The sequence below is a fragment of the Taurulus bubalis genome (genome assembly GCF_910589615.1).
Source record: "Taurulus bubalis genome assembly, chromosome: 10".
Classification (NCBI taxonomy): Eukaryota; Metazoa; Chordata; class Actinopteri; order Perciformes; family Cottidae; genus Taurulus; species Taurulus bubalis.
Window position 1 is genome coordinate 18,494,668 of NC_136598.1, and position 21,322 is coordinate 18,515,989.

The following is a 21,322-nucleotide window of genomic DNA, read 5'->3' on the forward strand; positions in this document are numbered from 1 at the left end:
ATGTTTATTCTTTTAATCAAACTATTGCCTCATTCATTTGTGTCATTTAAGGTACACTGTATGCTTTGGAATTATTGTTCGTTTAAATATGACATTTTCTCACTTTTGCATGTATGAGATTTCACAACATGTTTGGTCATGGAAATCCATTGGTTAAAATGTATGAACCCTGGGGACAGTTTTCAATGGATCCTTCTAAAGCTGATAGCCTTGGTTTTAAAATTATGTAACTTGTGTTGAAATACCAATTAACTACAAAGTGATGCATCCATTCGCAATAGAATATTCAACTTCAAGAGCCAGATGGAAATTCTAAGACTGACATAATGCTGCTTTTCCTCTCGCCTAAAGTCTGTGTGGTCCACATTCTGTGATGCCCATTAGCACAACCAACATCAGACGCTATAGTTAGCAGTCTGCTGCAGTACCGGAGTTCAACGAGTTGGTGGAGTGGTGTACGGTGACAGAGTCATTGCACCTTGGGAGGACTCATTATGGAAATGGAGAAAGTTGAGGCCAGAGTGTAAGGCCGACATCGCATTAACAACCACCAGGGCTTTGTATTGATCACGAGGAAACAAAACCTGCAACTACTTAAACTGAATACATTGAGATTGTAAATCTTGGCACCGCTCTTGAAAGTGATAGAGAAGGAAGACGAGGTCAAGTCCTGCTAAAACTTCTGCTTCTTATTGAAAAGGGGATTTTGTTAGAAGTTCAGGTAAGATTCATTTTTATTTCCTTTTTTTCTTCTCAGTTTTAATGCATATGGGCTTTAATAAGCTTTCCATATCAATACAATTTGAGTACAGTCCTTGTAATGAGCAAAAATATTCCAGAGTTTATTGAAAATGTGAACCAGCCGTCAGTATCGAGTTAATGAAATCAAGTCTGTGTCTTCCGTTGTTCAAACCTACACTTTAAATACAGTTTAAAAGCTTCTGGATCTTTTTCAGTACCTCACATAATGCAACTCTGTGGCATCTTTTCTCTGACTCCCTACCTGAGGTCTTTCAATCGCCACAACTCAAGTTTGGGTTTCTGTTCTAAATGTGTAATCCCCAGATAGCTCACTTCATGCCACTTGTTCCAAACTAGTACTAGTGACTAGTATATTTAATGTGTGAAATTGGTGGACTGCTAAGTTCGTTGTCCTTGAAAAAGCACTTGTGCAATTTGTTAATCAGTCAAATTAAAAACTGACCGGCCAAGCATTGCATCAGATGAGACTTCCTATCCACAAAATCCACCCCAAAACAGAATTCACAATGACCTAACCAACAACCTAAATAAAACACGTCTTTGTCCTGAATGTATGCCCATAAAGAGTCACTTCAGTCCTCAAAATATATCAACATGAATACGCTACTTTCAACTTTTATGTCAAGGTGTTCTCTCCCCACCTCGGTTATCACGTGATAATACCCTTGTGAATGAAAGCTGATGATCTCTGACTTTAAGGACTGCAACATCCATACACACTTCGCTTTTATGGGAATATTTTTGTTTTGATTCACCGTGAGCCTCATTCTGCTATTTTCAGACTTGGAGCGCATCATCTCCCTTGTGGTAACACCACCTGTTATTGCTGAAAAGCAGCTACTCTTATGGCAAAGCTGATAATGATTTTCTCCACCAACACCAAATCCTCCTCCTCCTCCTCTTCCTCTTCCTCTCCCGTCTTCCTCAACTACAGCCTCCTCCCTCCCACCTTGAAACCTCACCTCCAAAGAGAGGTTATAGATGATAAGACTCTAAATGAGGAGGGTGCAGAGTTCCCCTCCTCTGCTACGCTCACATGCCAGGAAAGTGTGTGTGTGTGTGTGTGTGTGTGTGTGTGTGTGTGTGTCGTCAGCTATCTTCGTCACTATGACTCGGAGACAGAATAGAGCCGAGAGCCCTCCCCTTCTCCTTTTGCATCCCAACCTTCTCTCCCTCAGCCTCCACACCGTCAGTCTGCTCTCAGTCATTCTGCCTGCGCACAGCTGAGGCTCTACATCCTATACCAGCCTCCTCCTCTTCCTCCTCCTCGCTCTCTCTTTCTCTCTGTCTCACACTCACACACCTCTCCGCCGCTGCATGAACGGCAGCTGCTTCGGCTCTGTGCAAAGAGGAGGCAACACGCAAAAGAAGAAGGAAAGAAACCAGAGTGTGAGGATGAGTGTGTGCAGTGTGCCAGCGGTCGCCCGCTGCCGTCCCGCGCAGATCCTACGGAGCTTCACGCCCCCCCTGCTTCTCCTCCTCCTGCTCCTGGGCAGCAGCAGCAGCAGCAGCATCGGGGTCGTCCCCTCTGCCTTCCAGCTGGCCCCGGACACCCCGGCCCCGGCCGAGCCCACCCCGACCCAGGCCACACCTCGTCCGGACCCCTGCGAGGGAAGACCCTGCTTCAACGGGGGGCTCTGCCTGGCCCTGGCGTCCGCTGGCAGGCCAGAGGACACCTGGGAGTACACCTGTACGTGCAGCCAGGGCTTCACCGGACACAACTGTGAGGTATGGACACCTTCAATTGAATGTGTTCTACACAGGATTAATACCGTGTGTGAGATCTTATTCTTTAGTTTGGTTTTTACTTGAGGGGACAGATCCTGAATGAGCTTGGAGTAGTAGAGTATGAAGGAGCAGATGGAATAGTTGTTCCTTGCGTTAATTACTTTATAGGGCAAATAATAAAGAGCTGCATTTGGTCATTATTTGTATTCTGATAGGAATTTGTGTTTAATTTTTTGTCTTGGGCTTATTAGATTCACTGGGATCCATTATCATTCATTATTCATTATCATCATCTCGAGGGGTTCAACTTGGATGGTGTATATATATGTATATATATATATATGTGTGTGTGTGCGTGTGTGTGTGTGTGTGTGTGTGTGTGTGTGTGTGTGTGTGTATCCTGTGTGTGTTTTGATTTGCATGCGAGTCATACTGTAACTGATGGCATGTGTGTTCTCGCTCTGCTGTTCTCGGATGTTTTTTCAATGGGAGCATGTGCTGTCACGGAGAGGAGTGCTGCGTTGCTGTGGCAACAGGAGGGAAGAGTGAAAACCAGATAATTGTGTGTGTGTGTGTGTGTGTGAGAGAGAGAGAGAGAGAGAGAGAGAGAGTATATACTGTGTGAGCTGTTTAGTATTACCACATTTCCCCCTATGACGTCTCCTATGAAGTTTTGTTTTTACGTCTGTGAAATCCAAAGAAGTGCAAAGTGACAGTAATTTCTGAGATGATGCTAAATGTATTCCTCATGCGCATTCTCTCATATTTTGAATGATTGATAAAAACTCAAGTACGGGTGAATGTGTTAACATCTGGGACAAGGCCAAAGGAGCCGTCTCCACACTGCATTTATTAATTGGAACAGTTGAATGTCAGCTCATCATCGGGCCTAATGCAATAAAAATCTAAATAGATTTGAGCATCAAAGATCCACTTACAAGCTTCTTCTAGTTTTAACTTACAAACTGCTCATCGTAGCCTTGGTGCCTGGAAAAGAATGCTCATATATGACTGATAATAAAATATTAGACTGCAGGATCGATCCAGTTGTATCACACAGTTTGTAGCTCGTTTTTTTCACGTCCATCTATTCAAGGACATTTTAAAGTTCTTAAGCACGTTAATTCAGCACAGTATTGATCTCCACATAAACCTGTTCTTATGCTGAATTGCGTGTAATTCATTTGAGCCTCACAATAGATAGACCGTGGCTAAGCCTCGGTAGCATAGGCTCAATAGGTATGAGTCATGCTGGGGTGAAGGAGAGCATCCGCCAGCAGCAGAGAGGATAAAGAGTCTGCTGCAGCATCACGGAGGGAAGCGGCAAGGTGACTGGGTGAACTTTAACAGCGTCACCAACAGGTGGCAGCCATATCCCCCCCTTGTGTTTACATGTGGAGATGCATAGAGTACGTTTGCTCATCTTCCTTCATGACAATGGAAGGCATGTGCAGGTGAGCCTGCTGGTGCCGTGCAGGCGTTTTGTTAGTTGAAGCCATTTAGTGGAGCATCAGCAGGGGCCTCGTCACTGTCTCCTTGAATGTCCTGGTTTCGCGTCTCAGAATAGAAAGCAGCTGCAGTTTGTTACCTCTGCAGCCCGCTTCACTTCACTGCGCTCTGTTCCACTCAAACCTCAAAGGACGATGTTGTCACACGGCCTGAGCTGAGGCTGGACAAGGCATGTCCAGGATGTTATGGTTAGAGGACATCTCTCTCTTACCACCTTGCCCACTATTCTCTTCTGCTGTAACATCCTGAGAGAACATCTATTACTCCAGCTTTATTCCTCTTATGCGTCAAATCTCAGGTCCGGAACCGGCCCAACGCCGGGCTGCAGGGGAATCATTGATTTTCGCCTCGCTGGTTGTTTCTTCTCCATGGAAACTGGAGCAGCAGTCAATTGAGATTTGGTGAATGACCTGATTGGCAGAGCGCTGTGCTGGTTGCCTCTGCATGCGTCACAACACAGATGGTCCAGTGAGAAAGGAGGAGGAGAGATGGAAGGAAGAGATAGCAGAGAAGGAAGGAGGAGAACTGAGTCTTGAAGAGAGTATAAAGTCCTGGTTTGGGGGCTTAGTGAAGAAATGCTGTTGTAAACAAGTGTCATGTGCTCTCCCTCCGCTGCCTCTCTCTTCTTTTGTTTTACATTCTGTCAAACCTGGGGCGCCATATACACACACAAAGCAGGATTAGAGCAAGAAAGCAAGCAGAATCTGTAAAACTAAACTTGACTTGTCGGGTGAAGGATTACAACTCATGCCTGTTGATTTCAGGATATTACGTTTTCAATTTTCTGGCTAAATTGCTAATCCTGCTTTGTGACTTGCTGTGTTTTAAATGTGTCAAAGCAGCTATTGCAAAGCGCAGCAGCAGGCACCATGGGAAAACAAAACCACTCCACTTGTTCAACTCGCCGAGTTTTAATAAAATCCTGCACCTTTTCTGGATGGCAGCCTGTAAGCCGTCCTGTTGGAATTCACTACCACTGGCCTTTCTCTGAGTTATTAGCTTCTCAGCCTCTGGTTTATTCATTATTGAAAGGCCTGTTGTGCGCCCTGATGGATTTGCTAACTTGCTCTACAACACAATAAGGCGGTGGCAGCGCATAACAGCCATCTGTCATGAAGCATGTCCACGACGCCCTCACTGGGCTGCTGAGCCCCTCGGTTACATGAAAGCACTGGATCAGAGCAGAATTTGCTGAAGTTAAGTTTACAGCCCCAGCATTTTGACCACGGGACGCATGTTTCATTAGCTGCAACTAGCAGCTAGCTCCTTAGCATGCTCTGTCGGTTGGTTGGTCCACAAAAATGTCCCCACCCTAAGTTTGGCAGCCACAGTTTTCAGACAGGGATGGTGTACACTACAGATTGTAAAGCTCTCCGAGGCAAATTTGTATTTGGGATTTTGGTCTATACAAAATAAACTGAATTGAATCCTAGGTGGCTCAAATTTGGCATGGAGATCAAGTGTTTGTGAGGTGTATGTATGTGTGTGTGTGGGGGGGTGGGGAGGGATGCATGCACGTACGTGGTCTACCGAAAAGTAACACTTGTCTGACTGTTATTTGGAGAGGAGATGTGGAACTGAAGGTGGTGAAAGAGGTGATATCTCGAGCGCAGATTTAATTCAGCTGTTTCTGCAGCCGACGGTTCTCCTTCAATTTAATAAGCTCGCACCGAGCATGTCGGAGCTGTGATGGCCTGGAGGCTCTTTGATCCGTGATGATTTTTAGATGTCAGCTCATCACTGGTTCTTCCCTCGACATGTATGAGTGCTGTCTCACTCACAAGTGTCTCTGATTCGCTGTTTTATAAGAATCTTGTGAGTTCTGGCTTCTTGCTGGGATTTTTGGATGTTTCCTTTTCTAACACCACTGACTGGTGTAAGAGCGTGTTCAAGGGGTAGTTTGATGCTCAGATAGTTAGATGAGAAGAATGATATCCCGTTCACAGCAAATAGGAAGCTGCTGTCAGCAGCTGGTTAGCTCAGCTTAGTCCAAGACTGGAAACAGCCTGGCTCTGTACAAAGGTAACGCAAGCTGCTCGTCATTTTAAAGCTTTAAGTAACACATTGTGTCTCATAACAATGACAAGATACAGTTTTACATGGGGTTGTATGTGGGATTATTTGTGAGAGCGGTATCAATCTTCTCATTTAACTCGAGAGCAGAAAGCAAGTGTGTATTTCACAATTTTTTTTACTATTCCTTGAAGCGTGTTGCCTTATTTGTCAAATATATCTGTGCCATCATCTGCAGGATCAATGTATGTTGAGAAGATGGGTGCTGACTTACAATACATACATCCTCATTTTTTCCCTCTTACCGTGAAACATGCAGTTTCACATGTTTAAAGTGACAGTATGTTGACATACGATGCACCACCTTATCAAAGAACTAGAACTACATAACACTGTCAGCTTGAGAAAAAGGTTTTGTGTGTGTGTGTGTGTGTGTGTGTGTGTGTGTGTGTGTGTGTGTGTGTGGTGGTCAGCGCTTGTCTCCCAGGGCTATTCCCTCTGCTGCTACAGATACAGCCTGAGCCGCATCCAATTAAGCTGAGCTCAAAGCTCATCACCAGCTTTTGGTCTCTTTGATATCCCTGTCTTGTTAGTCGGAGGATATATATATATATATATATGTGTGTGTGTGTGTGTGTGTGTGTGTGTGTGTGTGTGTGTGTGTGTGTGTGTGTGAGAATCATTGGATTCTCATATCCTATAGGAAAGTACTTTCGTTGAACTCAAAAGTCTTGCATGTTCAGATGATCGTCCATAACGCCTGTGCTGGTGTTTTCTCAAAAGTAATAGTTTTCGAAGTCATTATGAAATCAAGTAGGGCGGCAACACATTATTATTTATTCATACTGTTAACAATACAAAACAGAGAAAAGCAGCAAATCCTCCCATAGAGAGGCATGAATTGACTTGAAGATGAATTGGGATTAATCAAATGATCTGCTAATTAACTTTTTGCCAAGAGACGAATGCATTAATTGCGGTTCCTCTTATTGCATTTAAAACAACTTGCACTACTGAAATGAATTCACCGTCACAAAGCTACACTAGCAGCTCCCAGATCCCACAACAAAACTGACCGAATATGTTATCGGGTTTAACATGTTTGTTTGAATTTGCAGCCTCAGGAAAGGATGTGTCTTGTTTGCGTAACAAGATATCTTATGCGCATAGTTTTGGGTCGGTGAAAAGCTCATCAAGTGTCCAAGGAAGAAAGATTTCACACTGTGTTCGCAAAAAACAAAAGACATTCAGATTTTTCCAGTAAATTGTCGCAGTTTTCACGGTCAACTTTGAAAACAGCTGTTAAACAATTGCAAACCGTTGCATCATCTGCAACGGTTTACGTCCACATGTAATCAGTTACAGATGGTTTGATGAAAGCAAGGATGTCACTTTAGTAACAGGCTGCTCACAACCCTGCCGGCACCTTTGATACAGCCGCTACCAACCAGCAAGAGTCCTTTGAGCTATTATCACTGAGCGATCACTATTCATGTTAATGTCCTTAGATGTTGCGAGGCGGACTGTGCTGCCTTTGAGCACAAGGGCTCGTGGCCAATCACTTTGGTTATTTCCATATCACACATCACCTGGCCTTTTGATCTGTGGGAAGCTCGTGCTGAGGTGCTGGTGCGATGGGCGAGTGAAGCCTGATGCATATGGACGAGAGGGGAGATGGTCTGCAGAGGACACGAGGGGCTCAACACCAAGTGCTCATGCTCTGCTTATTGATCGCTGCAGTCAGCTATTGGGTCCATTATGACTGGTGAAGAGGTGAACGTCTCATATTAGATTTTGTTTCACTTGATGTATTTTACCTTAGCTTGTAATTGCAATTTGGATTCTATGTCGGGTTAAGCAAACAGGTTCTTGAGGTGTTGGACAGTCGATCCACCATTTTGGTCCAGACTGAAATATCTTAATAACTATTGGATGGATTGAAGAAGCTGACAGACATTCATGGTCCCCCTGACTTTTCTCAAAATCAATAAAGTGATTCCCTTCCATTCCATTATCCAAACCGCTTATCGTATTCAGGGAACCCACGCTGCCACAGGGAGAACATGCAAACTCCACACAGAGAGACCGCCCGGGATCGGGGATCGAACCCCGGCCCCTCTTGGTGTGAGGACACTAGCCACTACACCACCGTGCAGCCCTATTAAATGTACATCTAATAATCAATGATTATAGTCCAATAATATGAAATACATGATTCTGAAAAGGGCCATTCTGCATAATAAGTATTTTTGCTTTTGATACTTTATGTATGCTGATATTTTTGTACTTTTTACAAAGTTAGATTTTATACTGCGTATTTCTTCCACCACTGCCTAAATTGCCACATGCATCATCTAACCATGAGGCAGCTGACAGCATGAGACAAATAATATTCACAAGACAACTGAGAACAGAACAGCACAGAATTCATAGAAATAATAAAGTCTTCCTGACTGCAGTCATGTTTCCTCTCTGCTTCAGTTGCTGCATTTCCCCAGCAGTTTGCCGCCCCTCATCTGGAACATGGCTCTTATATTTGTGTCATTGGCGCTTTCATTTTTCTTGAGGTGAAACTTCATCCTCTCTGTCCTGGATAGAGTAGAAGTCATTACATTTCTCCCAGTGGTTTAGTTTAGGTGTTTTTTATTGCTTTTTGTCTGCCCTCATTGCTATTTATATCTTTAATGGAGCAGCGAGTTGTGTCACCAACCGCAGTATAATGTAAAAAAAGACAGAGAGGCTCTAACTCAGCAGCAGTTCACCCCGATAATAAACCTCTGCTATGACACGTCACTGTACTGCTGCTTCCTAATGATTAGTCTTGTTGTTGTTGTTGCTGCCAACATAATGAGTACATGTGTCAGGAGGGTGGTGCGTGGTGAGTGTGTGTGTGTGTGTGTGTGTGTGTGTGTGTGTGTGTGTGTGTGTGTGTGTGTGTGTGTGTGTGTGTGTGTGTGTGTGTGTGTGTGAGGTGGAAATCACTAAACACTTTGCTGATTCTAATCAGTAACGTTCGGTTCAGTTCAAAGATTCATAGTCACTGAGTAGTTTCTTCACTCGGCGGTCGCATCCCTGTTCAACTTCATTTCAGTATGTACGTCACGGCAGTAGTTGAACACACTACTGTTCATACAGTCGTACATTACAAGTGTAATGCTTATTCATTTAGTTACACTTTCCGGTTTTATTTTGAGATACTCCCCTTTTTTCTCATTCCAGACAACTTCCCCTCCTTCCTTTGTGTTTCCCACCTGTGTGCTTCTCTGTATGACTTTCAGGTATCTTTGCTTATACTTAAGTGTGTGTTCACATAGTGCTAATACACATACCAGGTATAGGCATTGTCTTCTTCTTCTCTATTACATAATCTCACCCCTGACTGAATTGCCACCATTTCCTGAGCGTATTCACTAGTTTACATATGCCTAATGCTGTGTTCATTAATGACTGTTGAGCCAGTTACAAAAATGGAGATTTAAGTAGCAATATATGACATTCAGAGCGTTAATATGGCAGCAACCAACGATTTATGTAACGATATAGTGGAGTAATGTCTACCTGCTCTCATACTAACAGCTTGGTCGTGGAATTTTAGCGCCTGCCTTCCTGTTCTAGATGATCCAATCTCGCATACTATCTCTTATCTTGAGATATTTTAAGAACGGGGCATTGCCGACATCCGCAATAAATGAACAGAAAAATGCCCACATAAACGGTTACGTGAGATTGACATAGTGAAGCTTTACCGGTTGTTGTAATTTTTTATAGGTTTCAGTTAAAAGCTGCTTTCACAGAATGGAGACATCACTCGCTTCTGATTGGTCAGGGCAAAGACGTCATGAAGGGGATGTCAGCGCAAATAAATATGCTCTATTATCACATTGAGTAAACAATAGTCTACATGTGGCCTCAAAGTAAATACAACATTTTAATTAATAAGATACAGCAAATTTGAAATTCGACCTGAAGGAGACTTAAGAATATAATTTATATACGAACCACGCTTTTGTTTATTTGGATCCCTATAAGGTGTATCCATGGCACCAAATATTGGATTCATACTAATAAAGCTTTGTATATCTAAAAATATAGTTCTATAATAATAATATAGTAGGTAGATGAATCATGTACATATTCCCTTAGTGTGTCTTGTTCATTCTCAGGTGTTCTCTCCTGTACTCAAATGTTGATTTTGTCACTTTTTTACACACTGGGCTGCTCATAAACACACACATGTGGTGTCGTGTTTGGACCAAACTCACCAGGATGCAGTGAGTCTGTAGCTCATGGAGAGTCTTGGCTGGTGGATGAGGAGATGTTTCAAAAGAGATGTGGTGTGTCCCCATCTCTCAGCTCCGCGAGCACATCATTCAGATTACTTTGTTGTCCATTAGATTTGCATGAAATGGAAATACATCATAGGCACAGGGGTATCTATTTATATTTATAGTCTCTATTTTAATGATTTTGATTTTGATCTTGATTATTTTTGTATCACATTTTCACTGTCAATCACTTTGTAACATTGTTTTTGAAAGGCGCCATAGAAATAAAGTTATTATTATTATACAAGACAATGCACAGCCATGCCCTCTTCTTCAGACTCGTCAGAATCAAAAATAAGTGATGAAGAAGCTTTGCAGGAGACCACGGACTCTGAGGTGGTCTGATCCGCCTTTGGAGCCTGTTGGCCCTCCCTTGTTGTGGAAGGGTCATTGTTAAAGCACAGATCGCTGCTCTGGGCTTGGAGGAAACACAAATCCATACGTGTGTGTGTGTGTGTGTGTGTGTGTGTGTGTGTGTGTGTGTGTGTTTAGAGGAGGCGCTGGCAACAGAGTTAGTGTGTGTATCCTCTGCTCTGTTGCCCATCTTCCCTCCAAAAGACGGTGACTCAGTACCAGATGCAGAACTCACTCCCGCTGTCTCCTCACGCACAACGTGTCACTTAAGTTGATTTGACAATATGTTATTTAATGAAGACAACTGGGAGACGAGCCAGCATGTGGCAGTGTGTGTGTGTGTGTGTGTGTGCGTGTGTGTGTGTGTGTGTGTGTGTGTCTGTGTGCATGTGTGTGTGTGTGTGTGTGTGTGTGTGTGTACGGGTGTCTGTCGTGAACATCTTCGCTTAGCTGCAGACAATGAATGCGAGCTAAATCCCCCAAAAATCCCTTCAGGACCAGCAGAGCATCTCAGCCAGAGAGAGGAGCGAGGCACAGTCACCAGCCTCCTGCGTTAGACACAGAGATTAGCACGCATTAGCAGCTGGGCCTGTCTACCAGTTGATGGGGAAGACGCTGTGGAAATGTGGAAAATGTGTCTGTCCGTTGGGAATTATGCTTGAAATGTATCGACAAAAAGTTAATATTCTGTCTGACGTACACGTTTTAAAGAAGCAATATTAGTTGTGTTGGGAGGAGAGCGCTAAAAAGTACTTGGTTGTTAAATATACTGCAAGTTACCCTATAGTTTTAGTTGCATCAATATATTCTGAAAAACTCAAACTTCACATCTGTTAAGTGGAGATTGTACAGAACGTTTAAGTTCTCTGTATCCAGATTCCCCCATTTTGTAAAATGAGACATTATGGTTTTTCTGAGCCCAAGCTGTCTTCAGTTTCTACACAAATCTGTCTGTATAAAAGCAGTAAGTCTTTCTGATGGGATTGTTACAATCTTCTGTGTAGTGTGTGGCTAGATGGTGAGCAGTGATGTGCTTTGAACTTGAGTTTGAGCTTTTGGGGGAAAGCTTCCCAGTCGGGAGGAATCGATCCTGTCTGGAGCTTCGTCTCCTGCTGGTTCATCCGCTCCCGACCGCTCCGCTCTGATCACATCAAACCTCAGCGATCAGCAGCCGATCGCTGTTTATCGATTGGGGTTTCACACGACACTGCCCTCTTTTCGGCTTCCTTAAAATGTTCACAGCATTTCGTAAAAGCAGTGAAACTTTACAAAGCTAAGCTGTAATTCATCACTACGTGCTGTGTTTTTTTTAGAAATATTGAGCTTAAGTAAGTGAACTGAATCATAAGAACGCAACAGATCGAACTTTATAATAACGCGTTTCTCGTGTTGCTGTTCATACCCAATAATATAACAACTCTATGTCAATCTGGCGCTGAAAATAGTCTCCCAATAAATGCATTTTTCTTCTCCTATTTGATTGCGGATTTGTCGATAACGGCAACGATATCCTGTAAAATAAGCTTTCGGGCAGCGGTCCCTAACCCGGTTTCGTGTAAGACAATATTTTCACGAACCGGCCTTCAAGGTGTGGGTGACAAATATGACGTAATAAATATGACGTAATAAATATGACATAATAGATGTGACATAATAGATATGACGTAATAAAATGATACGACTGGCATAAAAACTAATATTAAGTGCATAAAAATACAACTCACCATTATGCCGAATTAGTGGGAGCCCTGGAGCTTGTTGTTTCTCTGCAATGAGCCGGCCCCATCTCAGGGTGAGACAACCTGCTTTACAAAGACAGGCTGTTGAAATGGCAGCAGGGTTTCAGAGCTTTTTTGGCGATCTCAGGATATTCTGCCTTGATTTTAATCCAGAACACCGGCAGAGTTGTTGTCTTAAACAGACTTTTAAGTTTCATTTTTGGGTTAATGTGACTTAAGAGAGGCTCAAACGCACAATATAAAAAAAAAATCTGTGCGGCTCGGTACTAAGGAACCCACGAACCGGTGGTTGAGGACCGCTGCTCTAGGGAACGATGGCATCAACCTTTTACAATATCAACATTTACTTCTGTTTTTATTCCAACAAACTGGGACGTTGGTCAACTTCACATCCTTTATAAAATAAACCAACTCTGTTCAGGGAAAAAGAAATCCCTCCGAATCAAATGTGCTATTGTCGATTCAGAACACCTCTCCCGTCGTCCCTCGCTCTCCTTCTGTCGCCCGAACATGTTCATGTAGGCGGTGTGGCAGAAGATTTGGAGCTCCTCGAAAGAAACATCTTCTCATGGCTTCTAAAAACATTTTCTTCCTCTTCGGGGACAGAGCCGGTGGGAGGACAGCGATGATACATGTCCAGCGGTCGCCTCCCACGATGAGTACCAGTTTTCATTGTTATGCCCCCTTTCATCTTCTAGGGTCGCCATAGCAACAGAGCAATGACGAGGGGAGCCAAAAGATCAATAGGGGTATAGTACAATAACACAGAGCAGAACATGTAATTTACTTCCTTTTTAAGTCACAAAGGACAAATCATGTGACCCACATTAAGCACTCTGAGTAGTCGTAGGAGGTAAGACATGTTCTATGTTTCTCGTTTTCACAATCTCGTTTCTTCCAGAATCATTTGTGAGCAACGGCCCTCATGCTGGTAACCAATTTCAGGTCAAATTAATGGTGATAATTTACAGATTTTCAGGTCACAATGGGAACAGGATGTTCCACTTCCAGTGTTTCTTTGACTAATTCCCTGTGGCAGCATCACCACCTCCAGACCCAGCCTGAGATTAAGCTTTTATTTTCACATGTGCAACATACCTATTGTGGAGGTATGCTCCTATTCGTATCATGTATCAATGTGACCTGAAACATTTTAAACAGCGACAGAAGCCTCCAGCCTCCAGCCACCTTGTATCTTTGATTTGGTTCCAGAAAATGTTTTACTTTTATTCCGGTGCCCGATTAATTGCATCAGCGTCACCTTTTTTTTTTTTCATATGGTGGATATCGTGTTTTGCAAGGATCAACCTTCTGTGTATGTAGGTCAGAGCGAATGGCGAGCTTGTAGATCACCGCAGAATGACATCCATCTGTACCAGTGAGAGAGAGAGAGAGAGAGAGAGAGAGAGAGAGAGAGAGAGAGATTATTTTATTATATAGGGTTTGTTCATGGAGAAATTAAAATAAAACACAATTTAAGACTCCCTTAAAGGTCTAGTGTGTAGGATCTGACAACTTCTACTTTCCCAGAGTGCCAAGCGTGAACTATACGTCGGCCTCCACAAGAACATGAAGGCCATATCTAGAGCCAGAGTTTGTCTTTGTAGATATAAATGGATATATATATATATATATATATATATATATATATATATATATATATAAACATAACAATTCTTATTTTTAGAATTATACACTAATTACATACTTATTCATATTTTATTCCATTTCTGCCAATAATGCTACACACTGTACTTGTTTTGTTTGAAATTTAACTAATGATAACAAATGATAGTCACATGATAATACCGGTGAACCATACAACCTGGTACTATTCAATTCAGTTTATTTTGTATAGCCCAAAATCACAAATTTGCATCGGAGGGCATTACAATCTGTACACATACGACATCCCTGTCCCAGGACCTCACATCAGGATCCCTCTCCCCGGATGGACAGAAACAATAGATGTCATGTGTACAGAATGAACAACGTAACAGAGTTACAGCACATTCAATGAATATGACAGAACATATTTATATAATAAGAAGTAGGCATGGGCCACGATCCATGGAAACTTGAGGTAAGGAAGCACAGAGGCTCCCGGGTAGAAGTAGAGTTAGTGATGTGCATTGAAGAGGCATTAATTCATCCAGAAGGAGAGAGAGAAGAGGAGAGAGGAGCTCAGTGTATCCTAAAATGTCCCCCAGCAGGCCTATAAGCATCATATCTAGGGGCTGGATCAGGGCAAACCTGAGCCAGCCCTAACTATAAGCCTGAAACAGCCCTAACTATAAGCGAGGAAAGAGGAAAGTCAAAGAGGAAAGTCTTCAGTCTACTCTTAAATGAGGTGACCGTGTCTGCCCCCGGACTGAAAATGAAAGCTGGTTCCACAGAAGAGGAGCTTGACAACTGAAGGCTTTGGCCCCCATCCTACTTTGGAAGACTCTACGAACCACGAGTAACCCCGCATTCAGTGGGCGTAGCTCTCTAGTGGGGTAATATGGTATGAGCTCCTTAAGATATTATGGTACATCACCAGTTAAGGCTTTGTAGGTGAGGAGAAGAATTTAAAATGATATTCCTGATCTTACAGGAAGTCAGTGCAGAGCAGCTGATACAGGAGTAATGTGATCTCTCTTCCTAGTCCTCGTTAGTACACAAGCTGCAGCATTCTGGGTCAACTAAAGAGATTTAAGAGATGTATTAGTGCAGCCTGATAATAAGGAGTTACAGTAATCCAGTCTATAAGTAAGAAATGTGTTAATCAATTTTTCTGCATCGCTTCGAGACAAGATGCGTCTGGATTGATTTGGATGATTTTAATTTTTTTAAATCTAGCGTACTCTTTCTAGCTCAGTATACTGCAAGTGGTATTATGGTCTTTATATTAGCGTGTATTTGGTTGACTCCAGGTGTACATTCTGTTCCCTTCCTCTGTCAATATCCATGGGCTCTATAGGTAAATATAAATATATAATTTTAGTCATATCTAGAAGGTATGATGCTGTTCTCAATAGTTGTGAGGTTCTTACTTATATTATGTATATATTATATTCTTATATGTGCTTTTCTTTACATATATATATATGTAACTGGTTATGCGTGGGTTGTATGGTTCTCCGGTATTATCATGTAAGCAGAGCGTGTGTATTTAAAGATGGCTTGTGAGAACTACAGTGCCGACCTTTTTATTTATATTTGCATTGCTGTCTTTTGGTCCAGCACTTGCCCACAGGGGTTTGGGATTATATTGGTTGTTGTGTTCTACTGCAGAGAGACATAAAAAAAAGGCATACAATAATTCACCCTTTGGACACACAGACTACATATCACACACAATCCATACCCAAACCTGTTACTCTCAATTCCCTATAATGCGTCATGACTAATGCTCCTGCTCCTCAGGAAGTCTGATCACAGGGGGGAGTAACTTTTTATGCAGAAAGTAATGATGAAACAGCATGTCATACAGATAGACAGCTTAAAAGCCAGGAGGAGGGCTTCCATCCAAATCATTAAGTGTTCTGTGTTGCACAGCAGAGACTGCGTCTGATTTAATGTTTTAGAAAAGGCTGCAGAGCGAAAATACAGCTGCTGACCTAATGGAGTTATTGCTGCAATGTCCTTGATATATAATGTATGAGTGATATTTATATATACACGCGCACATTTGTCCACCGTCAGACCCCAACTGCCTGTAACTGTGAGAGACACGTAATTCTAAGGGTGATAGACCATCACCATAACCATGAGTCTGTCTGATTGACATGTCCACATTATGTATGGATGGTAATTAATGGTGTACCAAACTGCTTTCCTTACGCTCATTACTTATCTGTATAGCTGTTAAAGGCTTTACCATGAGGGGATGTAGTATAAGTCCCACACAATATACGTCATCATTGGGTGAGGACAGTACTGGTAGTGCACTTTAGTTGAGTTTGTTTTTGGTCCAGTATGGAAGTGCATTTGTTGCCGTTTGTGTATAAAGAGCGAGACGGGGCACGTGGGAAAGGGAGGCGGATGGATCGAACAAACACAGGACAGTCGTGTGTGTAGGACAGTGGTTCTCAAGCTTTTGTCAGTACCAACTAGCGCTGAGCATTTTTGGATGAAAAAACAATGTAATACACAGCGCTGTGCCATCAATGTCTGATTTAATATAGAATGTATACAATTCATCTTAAGAACTTACACTTATATTATTGACTATTTATTAAATAATTATTTTTAAATATATATATTTTTTAAATCTCAAGTACCTCCTGGGGTGCCTTCCCCATTTGAGAACCACTGGTCTAGGAGTGAAGTTAAAAGTTATCGTTGATGTGCTGTTAGTCATGTGACTCAGTTGTCTCGTAACTTATTTATCCTAAGGAGCTGTTAGTTAGGTTTAGGAAAAGAGCGTGGTTGATGTTAACTTGACGGGCTTAAACCTAACTTCCTGTGAAAGCGGTAGTTCATTTTAGAATAGACAAGTGGAAACTGACACGACATCCTGCCGTGTCCAAAACTAACGCGATAGGGGTACCCAACGTCCTAACCAAGCGTTGGTATTTGACAAGTTGGGAGTGAGTGACAACATTAGTTTTGTCCCACACTTTATACAGTATGTGCTATATTGCCTTCGTAAAACAGGCTGCATGACATGTTAAAAGTTCAGATATGTCACTTATGTCAAAGACATACGAAGGAAAAGGTGCAGTTAATGAGATTTCCAGGGTGTCAGTAAACGGTCCCACCAGTGAGACGGCATACGTGTGATTTGTACAGAGATTTATAAGGATTGTTTTTTGCCGTCTTTGTGGGAGACATTGACTTCGTCGATCATTTCAATTTTTAACAACACTAAGATGCACAATATAGAGATCATTTTAGGAGTTGTGTTTGTTAATTTCTGTTTATTATTTTCTATTTGTTTTTCTTTTCACATAACACTATATGTTATTATATGAATACAATGTAATCAAAATGGCAACTTTTGAGTCATAAACAATTTCATATAATAAACAATTTCATATAACAAACAAATTTAACAGCAAAATTAATAATAGAAAAATCAGCTCCTCCTCCTCCTAATCAATTAATCTAACATTTCATAAAATAAACAATAGTAACAGCTGTAAATAATATTAATATTAATAAACAAGTCACAACTGCCTCCTCCAGGTCCTGCCCGGTTGCCATACCCATTGATGGGTTAGATGCTCTTAATTCTGCCAGCAGGTGCAAAGTTGTGGTCCTTCTTGCCACTTTAATTGTTTAATTTGGATCCAGCTCAGGATGCCCATATATGATGTGCTTATCCAACCGGATCGACAGCCCCTGACTGGACAAGGCTCATGTCGACTGTTCACCCGACCCCTCGCCAGGCCGAGCAGGGTTCTTCTATCCGTTAGGTTTGACACTTTGTGGGCCCGCCTGAGGTGACATGACAGGGCAAAATATATCTTGGAGCAGATAGGGAAGGTGGAAGGGTCTTTCGGTTGTGGCATTTCTGAAAGAAAAAAACATATGGTAAAACTATACTTACAGTGATAAAGTGAACAGTTACAATCTAGAGTCACTGTGACTAGATTTTGTGGCAATGGATGTCCACACATAGCTTGTTACTACTATCGTAGACACTTTCCTCAGCCTTTAGCCACCAAAACTCTGCTAGCTTTTGGTCTCAGTTCATCTCAACATGAATGGATCCAATACATGTTAGGCTTTTGAATTTCATGCAAATCCTACATGACTGAATTACATTTACATTGGAAACATGAATGAAAATCGTTCGAAATACATGTTCTACTATAGTAAATGTAACAGCCAGCCAATATCCTTTTTTGAGTGTAGTTTAGAGCTAACAGCACATTTAGCTGTTTTGTTGTTGCCGTTATGGCCCACATTAACCTGCCTGTCAGTAAAGCCAAGTGATGAGGGAGGATACAGTGCTATGGATAAAAATGCATTAGCTTATGTGTTTTTAACTGTGAACAAAAGCATATTCTGTAAAACAAAATATTAAACAAAATTGGACACCTAGCAAAGTCAGCTATAAGTCTTTGTTAAGGTTATATATATATATATATATATATATATATATATATATATATATATATATATATATATATATATATATATATATATATATATAGTAGGAATAGTAAGAATAGAGATGCAATATTTCGCTCTGCACAAAAGTGCCTAATATTTCAAGTGAGGTGACAGCTAAAAATTCTGTAGTCGCACCGCTGACATCATATTCACAGCTAATCAAGAATAACTGTGTTGTGAAGTATCAAGCAGACAGACTAGTTGTCGCTGCAATGTGAAACGCTGCATGGAGTGTTACCAAACAAAAACTAAAAACTCTATCTGTCAGTGCATCTGCTCCAAGCTTCTGGTAAATTCACAAAGAGCCTGAAAGCCCCTGATCCATTTTAGTCCCCGTCTGATAGAATAAGAAGACAGACGACGGTGTCCCAGCCGTCGAGAATAGGCGTTCAAGTCCCCTGCAGCCCGGTGCTCCTTGGATGGGTATAAATAGAGCCTTGCAGCGCCTCTCCTCTCTCCTTGCTCCTCTCCTCCAAGCCCCCTTATCTTTCTATCTATTTACTTGGCAGAGTTGAGAGGTAAATGTCTTTTGAGGGATGATATTGAGCAATCATGGGAGGTTATTACATGTCATTTGTTTGATGGCAGCACGAGGGCCCTTGTGGAGCAAACTAAGTGTCCTCCTGCTGTGTGTTTTGGCTTTTGAGTGACAGACTAAATGAAGCTCCAATAAAATACGATTACAAAAAGTAGAGATGCGTAGGAACGGAAGAAATCTATTATATTATTTAGATGGGAAATTATGAGCATGAAGGGCAGTCTCGCCTCATTAGCATGTTTTTACTTCCACTGCGCCTCCATTTACATCTATTTATGCATCGAGGCGAGATCAAAATCTATCGAGGTGCTCGGCCATGTTCGTGTAGGCTTCATGGATCCACATTTTGAAAGCGGAGTTGCTCTTTGAAGCCACTGGGCCAGGAAGTGATGGGGAGGTTTGGGAGGGAGGGATGGAGGGATGGCAGAGACTTTGATGTGCAGAAATAGATAACATTAAAGGCCCGCTGACAAAAACACACTTTCTGTCCACGACGAAAGCATCATCCCGTGTTACTGGATGGTACAACAACTCGGATGATTAGGAAGCAGATGGTTACAGATTGAGGAGTCGTCATCCCAGAATAGTTTGGGATATCATTTTGGAAAAATGTAGGCCTAATGTGCATGAGAGGACAATACAATTCTGGGAGCCAATTTGTAATCTTTTTTTTATTTATCCTTTTTTTTGGCGGTGGGGAATGAACTCCTGCATGGTTTCTGATTGAGCGGATTCTAATGAACACATATTGTGTCCTTGCTCGTCCTGCTGTCGGAGGGATGGCAACTCATCGATAAGTGTGTTGTCACATGGTTCAGTCCGATGCAGTAATGAAGACAGCTATAGCCACTTTATCAAAGAAATGTTACCGGGAAATCTGTTTTCGGGATGTAAATTCTTCCTCGCGATGCATTTAGTGTGTACTTTAAGTATCCCCGAGCGAGGCTGTTTAGTGGTATCACTCTTTGGAGTGAGTAAATGAGTGAAATCCATCTTTCGCACTCCCTAAGGCATCGTGAGTAATAATGTGTTTTATGAGTCTGCCTGAAGGGCTGAACAAACTTTATGGGAGTTTCACTGCAGAAACGCAAAATACTGTAACTAACACTTAATATTAGACCACCTATTTTTAAATATAATATAAGTGGAAACAAATACTATACTTTTGAGCATTACAGGCTTATTATGACATCCTAAAAACTGGTGAAATATAGCTTGCAAAATGTGTTTTCTCAGCTAATTTCAAGATCTCTTTTTGTATTTAGAGGCCTAAATATTACATATTATTTAAAGACATCCAATACCATGTAAATGTTCACTTGTTTCATTGGCACAACAATACTTTCTAATGTTTTTCCAGTGTTGCTTTGTTGGTCCAGGGACAGAGAATATTGGATTTACATTCATGAAGTTGCTAAAAAATACACCTCCAAACGAATGCTAATGTCGCACCGTATATCTGCTGTGTTTGAAAACAGGCAATTGTTTGCTGACAGGTGAATGGTTTATGCGATTTAAAGCTTGAAATAAAGTGTTTTGATCTTTTCAAATGGCGCCATTGCTTCATCGAGCTAAGAGGAACGACAGTTAACTGATTTACAAGGAGTCGTTAAATCCATTGTTGCTTCTACATTCAGTGAGATCACCACCTTTTCCTGCTTCAGCTCTGTCTGAGACTCATCAATCATCTCACAGACAGTGGCACTGACAGCTGACACTCTTCATCCCAGTTTAACTCGACACCCAAAATGGCTAAAACTTGATTAAAATACATGTAGAAACGAGCTAGAGAAGACTGCAGCCTCTTGAAACCACATACAAGTTAATATACAGGATATACTGAAAAACAACTTCCCTTATTGAAGAGAGGGAAACAAACTGTGTTTGCTTCACAAGATCAATGCTGTAGAGTAATTGTATTGACAGTTCATGGTGCTGGATTTCTTTTACAGGAACTGCCAGAAGAAACTGCCAAAAATACTTAGCTACATGTGGAGTTTCTCTCTTCATTTTTATTTTGATTTTACAACGTTCTAATTTTACAAATCGTGCCGACAAGACAACGCAAACATTTCTATTTCCATTCCCAATTTCCCAAGAGAGATCACTGACGTTTCTCCTGATCTCATTTGTTACACACTGCTTGTGAATAGGTCCAGTTTTGTGTAAGAATATCTATTTATTTAAATACTTAGGTTCTGTCCTGAAGTAGCTGGAACTTTAATTGTATCTCAACAGCCTTGTTTCTA

The 21,322-nt window shown here is 41.7% G+C and overlaps 1 protein-coding gene across 1 annotated transcript in view; it reads left to right on the top strand.

Annotated features, from left to right (window-relative positions):
- Positions 1-2,157: 2,157 nt before the first annotated feature.
- The window catches only part of dner (delta/notch-like EGF repeat containing), a gene marked incomplete at both ends in the record, with an annotated part of 46,847 nt that continues 27,682 nt past the window's right edge, over positions 2,158-21,322 (top strand). The window contains one exon of the mRNA XM_079225233.1: positions 2,158-2,490. Within this exon, the coding sequence (XP_079081359.1) occupies positions 2,158-2,490 (333 nt within the window). The remainder of the gene's footprint in view (positions 2,491-21,322) is intronic.